The sequence below is a fragment of the Rhagoletis pomonella genome, unplaced genomic scaffold (genome assembly GCF_013731165.1).
Source record: "Rhagoletis pomonella isolate Grant_MI unplaced genomic scaffold, Rhpom_1.0 Rhpom_scaffold_09602, whole genome shotgun sequence".
NCBI lineage: Eukaryota > Metazoa > Arthropoda > Insecta > Diptera > Tephritidae > Rhagoletis > Rhagoletis pomonella.
Window position 1 is genome coordinate 1 of NW_023468130.1, and position 6,126 is coordinate 6,126.

At 45.6% G+C, this 6,126-nt stretch overlaps 1 protein-coding gene across 2 annotated transcripts; it reads left to right on the forward strand.

Annotated features, from left to right (window-relative positions):
• The first annotated feature begins 8 nt into the window (after positions 1-8).
• LOC118756285 lies at positions 9-6,119 on the forward strand. 2 transcript variants are annotated; one of them, XM_036491053.1, is made up of 2 exons: positions 9-1,738; positions 5,643-6,119. In XM_036491053.1, the coding sequence occupies exons 1-2, from the start codon at positions 734-736 to the stop codon at positions 5,658-5,660; spliced, it is 1,023 nt and encodes a 340-aa protein (XP_036346946.1). In that variant the 5' UTR covers positions 9-733; the 3' UTR covers positions 5,661-6,119. The 2 variants fall into 2 exon arrangements, with proteins under 2 accessions (XP_036346946.1, XP_036346945.1); XM_036491052.1 differs by lacking the exon at positions 5,643-6,119 and having other exon boundaries at positions 9-1,345; positions 1,412-2,401.
• The last annotated feature ends 7 nt before the right edge of the window (positions 6,120-6,126 follow it).

A 6,126-nucleotide genomic window follows, 5' to 3' on the forward strand; every position in this document is an offset into this window, starting at 1 on the left:
CATGTAAAAAAAGAACAAGTTTAACTATGTATTACTTTTTATCGCTCGAGGCTCTCATCTGCATAGAATTAAATATCACCGTTGTAAACTCCGTAATTCCCCTTTATGCTCACTATTAAGAACAAACATTTTGTACATAATGTATACATATATACCTACACTAATAGGCTATTGCTCATGCGGAATTAAGATTTGCAATCATTCGATTTTGGCAATAGAACTGAGCAGCAGCTCAGCAGCGGCATAGGTGCATTTTTATAGTTTAAGCTCACGGCAACATCATCGTTTAGAATTCGAAATCAAAAATTAAATAAAAATTAAGTTGTTTCAAGAAATCAAAGGTGTTGACCTTTTCTTGTTAATTTGGAGTTCAATAGCTGCAAAAAAAGCTTTGCAGCTCAACATTTGGTGACCCCGACGTGATCGCCGTGCGTTTTTGGTGGAATTGTACTCTTCGATATTTGGGACATTAAACTGTGTGCATAACGCTTTGTACATAATAATATACTCGTATACGCCTATAGCCGAAAATTTGAATCCGTTATTCAAGAGCACGGAACTTTGTGAAACTTGTAGCGTGATCTTGAAACAGTTAAACTGTTAGCTTACGTCTTCAGCATATTTTGTGAGCCGCTATTTCTGTTCATTTCCCACGCAACGGTTTCCAGTTGCGATTTTTCCCGAGTGTAGTACACATCACGCGCTGCCGATATAAATTCGACTTGAATCCATCATGACACTTAACCCAGCTAATGGTACTCCAGGTATCGAAAATGCTGCTCAATCAAATGAACAGGTGGCCACAGATCGAGTTAGCTTTTTTAAGTTAAAAACAAAAGCAATATTCAACCGGCTTGAGCGAATAGCTGCCGAGATGGACAGTGATAAGCTGCACGGGATGGACGAATACGCTCTGACGGCACTACTGGACTCATTGGGGGAACTGAAGTCAAGTTTCAACGGTGCGCACACAAGCTTGGAGGAATTGGATTTTGATTCAATTTGCAGCGATCTGCCTGGTAAATTCGACTCCACTTTAGTTAACCTCAGATCCACTCTGCAGCGTGAAATTGGAAAGCGTAGTGCACCTCAGCTATGCTCCACATTCAGGGTTTACGCCAATGAGTCGCAATCAATTATAGTGAACACCAACCGATCACGCTTGCCGTTACTTACACTGCCAAAGTTCACTGGTGCCTATACTGAGTGGACAAACTTCTTCTCCATATTCGTATCTGTCATCGACAAGGATAGCGACCTTACGCCGGTCGACAAGCTTCAACATCTACGTTCCTGCCTGAGTGGTGCAGCGCTGGATACCATACGTTCTCTAGAAATAAATGAGGCTAATTATAAAAATGCATTAGATCTTTTGCATAAGCGTTTTGATAACAAGCGTCTTATATTTCAGGCACACATCAGGGAGATCTTCGGGCTGGGCAAAGCAGATGGGTCAGTAGGCAGGCTAATGGAACTAACTGACAAAGTCACCGCTCACATACGTGCACTGCAATCGCTTGGGTCCAAGCAGCAAATATCCGACTGTATCATTGTACAACTACTAATACAGAAGTTAGACAAAGCGACTCAATCCAAATGGGAGGAGAATTCGCCGACAAACGAACTACCTTCGTGGGACCAGTTATCTACCTTTCTGGAGAAGCGCTGTAGAACGCTCGAAAACGTCGAACACGTTATGCAAACACCAGTTGGTCAAGCTGGTAAATCTGGTAAAAACGTGAGTACCAACCAAAGAAAATCATTTGTTGCTTCTGGTGGCTCAGTGGGGGGGGGTGCGTATTTTGTGGATCCCATGAGCATCTGATATACCATTGTCCTCGCTTTACAAATCTGTCGCCAAACCTCCGCCAAAAAGAGGTTAAACAACTCGCTCTATGTCTCAATTGTCTAAAAAAAAGGTCATCAGATGCGCGACTGCAAATCGGGGTCTTGTCGTAACTGTCAATCAAAGCACCATACACTTTTGCACTTTGAGCGCTCTGCTCCAACTGCCACCAGCCCTCAAGGCTTAACTTTGAAATCCGCTACAGCCCAACCTAATGCCATGACTGCAGCCTTATCTGCCTCGTCCCAGGCCCTTACTTCTCCATCTGATGTTGTGCTTCTAGCCACTGCGGTAATTTTTGTAAAAAATCGTGCCGGCACTTTCGTACCTTGTCGTGCGCTGTTAGACTCTGGTTCACAGCTGCACTTTATCACCTCTCGTTTCACAAACCAGCTGCAGCTGCGCAAAACCAAAACCTTCGCTGGAGTATCTGGCATTGGCGACGTCAACTTTTCAACGGAGGGATACTCGGTCGATCTCGTACTGAAGTCGCGGACTTCTGATTTCTCGACGACGATTACTGCTGTTGTCGCACAAACGATCACTGAAAGTCAACCTGCCATACCACATTGATTGTAGTACTCGGCTAGATTATTTAGTGCGTCGTTTTTGGGAAATCGACCATGTAATTGACCCAATCGCTAAAACAACAAAGGAAGAGCTCGACTGCGAAGAGCACTTTAGGCAAAATTATTCGCGTCTGTCTTCAGGCGAGTATTCCGTGCGTCTGCCGATGAAGAGTAGCGTGGAGTCACTAGGTGATTCGTATTTACAGGCACTACATCGCTTTCGCAGTCTTGAACGAAAACTGACTCGCAATCCACAGCTCAAGGAACAATATGTGGCATTCATTAACGAATATTTGGATCTCAACCACATGTCACTAGTCTCCAGTAAGGATGTTCATGACTGTAAGTTTTTCCTTCCACATCACTGTGTCATCAAGGATGACAGCACTACAACAAAGCTGAGAGTTGTATTTGATGGCTCTGCAGCTACAACTTCGGGCTTGTCGCTGAACGATCTGCTCATGTCAGGTCCAACAATACAACCGAAGCTTTTCAACATCCTCATTAGATTTCGATCGTTTCCCGTCGCACTTACTGGAGACATCTGCAAAATGTATAGATGCGTTCGAGTCACTGCACCAGACGACATGCTCCAGTGTATACTATGGCGTGACTCTCCACAAGATGACCTACGCGTGTACAAGTTGAATACGGTGACCTATGGAACTAAACCTGCATAATTTCTGGCTATTCGGGCCATGCATCAGCTCGCGTTTGATGAATCATCAGCATATCCCCTGGGTTCAAAGGTCGTTCTTCGAGACTTCTATGTGGATGATATGATATCTGGTGGCAATTCAGTGCGGGAAGTGCGAAACATTATGCAGCAAACAACAGGTCTTATTTCTCGAGGTAATTTCCAATTACGGAAATGGTGCTCCAACAGCCCTGATGTTCTCGGCGATATTCCCCAAACAGAAAGAGGAAGCTTTCTCAAATTCGATGACGGCAGTGATATCACCAAGGCTCTGGGACTAGTCTGGGATCCGTTCAAAGACACTCTGTTGTTTTCGTTTTCGCCGATCAGATCTGGCAGAAATTCCAAACGCTCTGTATTAGCTACCATAGCTCGTTTTTACGATCCACTTGGCCTACTAGGCCCCACTCTGACAAGGGCGAAAATTCTTTTACAGCGAATGTGGAGGGATAAGCTCGCGTGGGATGAAAGCTGGCCCCATTCACTGGATACGGCCTGGTCTACGTTTTGTGAAGATTTCGTCAACATTCAACATTCGTCATTTCCGCGCTATGTATTACAGCCTGGAGCCGCGCTAGAAATTCATGCGTTTTGCGACGCTAGCCTTGAAGCATATGGCGCTTGTGTATATGCTCGCTCAACTAAGGATAACAACGTCCAATTACAGTTGCTATGTTCAAAGGCACGCGTTGCTCCACTGAAAACTCTGACTATGCCCAAGTTGGAACTCAGTGCTGCCGCTCTGCTTGCGCAGTTAGTAGGTGAGATAGCCAAGATGAAGGTTTTTGACTGCCGCTTCTATTGTTGGTCAGATTCGTCGATCGTTCTATCATGGCTGCAGGAAGAATCTTCAAAATTTAACGTTTTCGTCGCTAATCGAATATGTGCTATACAGGAGCTTACACAGGGGATGACTTGGCACTATGTTCCTACAGCCATGAAGCATATGGCGCTTGTGTATATGCTCGCTCAACTAAGGATAACAACGTCCAATTACAGTTGCTATGTTCAAAGGCACGCGTTGCTCCACTGAAAACTCTGACTGTGCCCAAGTTGGAACTCAGCGCTGCCGCTCTGCTTGCGCAGTTAGTAGGTGAGATAGCCAAGATGAAGGTTTTTGACTGCCGCTTCTATTGTTGGTCAGATTTGTCGATCGTTCTATCATGGCTGCAGGAAGAATCTTCAAAATTTAACGTTTTCGTCGCTAATCGAATATGTGCTATACAGGAGCTTACACAGGGGATGACTTGGCACTATGTTCCTACAGCCATGAACCCAGCAGACATCCTATCCAAAGGGGCCGCACCAAGAGAGCTCTTGCAATCAGCTCTTTGGATGCACGGTCCAATATTCTTGCACAAAGCAGAAATCAGCTGGCCTGAATTTCGCGAACCACAAACCAAGCTTTTGGAAACTCGTCAAAAGGTATTACTCACATCAAATGATCGACCCGACGTATCTCTTTCATTTAAGTACATCAACTCGTTTGGCAAAATGCAGCGTATTTTTGGTTACGTAAGCAAATTTATCAATATAAAAAAATTGCCAAGGACGTCGCAGCTCACGTCTCGGGACATTCATCATGGGGTTCAGTTGTTAATTCGCATCGTTCAGAGAGCGCAGCTTTGGTCAGATTACGTCGCTTTGAAAAATAAGAGGTGTGTCTCATCATCTAGCAGCATCTCTTCATTATCACCATTTTTAGATGACATCGGTCTGATTCGAGTTGGCGGTCGCCTGAGGCATTCAACTCTTGGCTTTGAAGCGCGTCACCCGTGTATTCTACCAAAGAATCATCCGCTGACGTTCTCCATAATTGCACATTTTCATCACAAGCATCATCATGTAGGGCCGCAGTCACTACTTGCAGCCATTCGCTTGCAATACTGGCCCATAGGTGGCAGAAAAACTGTCGCCCACGCCCTCGGTAAAAGCATTATATGTTGTAAATCGAGACCGCGACTCGTCGAGCACATCATGGCTGACTTGCCTAAGGATCGCATTGCGGCCTCACGCGCCTTTATTGTCACTGGTGTAGACTATTGTGGGCCGTTCTATTATAAGCCAGAAATGCGTAACAAGTCCCCTCAAAAATGTTACGTTAGCGTTTTTATCTGCTTCGCAACAAAAGCCGTCTGGATGAAGTTAGTGAAGGACTTATCGACCAGCGCCTTTATCGACGCTCTAAAGAGATTTGTTGCTACTCGTGGCGTACCCAGCTGCATTTGGTCAGATAATGCAACAAACTTCGTAGGCGCAAGAAACGAGTTGAGTGATTTGCGACGCCTATTTTTAAGCGAGGAGCATCGCAGCGAGGTCCATAACCACTGTCTCAACAATGGGTTTGATTGGCGATTCATCCCGCCCCGCTCGCCGCACTTCAGCGGCTTGTGGGAAGCAGCCGTAAAAACAGCTAAGCAGCACTTTTATCGTTCGGTTGGCTCTTCACTTCTTGGCTTTGACGAATTGCGCACTCTGGTATGTCAAATCGCTGCTGTTATTAATTCCCGTCCTCTTGTACCACTTTCAGAAAATCCAGAGGATTTAGACGTATTGACGCCAGGGCATTTCCTGATTGGTGGTCCCCTAATAGCTCTACCTGAACCTGACCTGAGACATTTAAATTGTAATCGTCTTGACCGATGGCAGCGCGCAACTCACGTGCACCAAATTTTCTGGAATCGGTGGAGTCGAGAATATCTCACTCTCCTCCAGCAACGAGCGAAGTGGCGCACACCTCAGGCCAGCATTCAAGTGAACGATATCGTATGCGTCAAGGACGAAAACTCACCGCCTCTGAAGTGGCCCCTGGCCCGTGTAATCGAGGTTATCCCTGGAGCTGATGGTGTAGTACGAGTGGCAGTTTTACGCACGTCTAGTGGAACAACCCGTCGAGCAGTGAACAAGCTGTGCGTCCTTCCAGTAAACGATACTGTTGAAAGCCCTGACCTTTCAACGCGGGGAGTATGTTCGGAGCAGCAGCCGATAATGCAATCAACATAAATCATTAGCCT

Bases quoted from the DNA above. Each gene is read 5' to 3' on its own strand.
- LOC118756285 (XM_036491052.1), top strand. From the start codon at position 734: ATGACACTTAACCCAGCTAATGGTACTCCAGGTATCGAAAATGCTGCT. The intron at 1,346-1,411 runs GCTAATTATAAA...CTTATATTTCAG, and splicing joins GTTCTCTAGAAATAAATGAG to GCACACATCAGGGAGATCTT.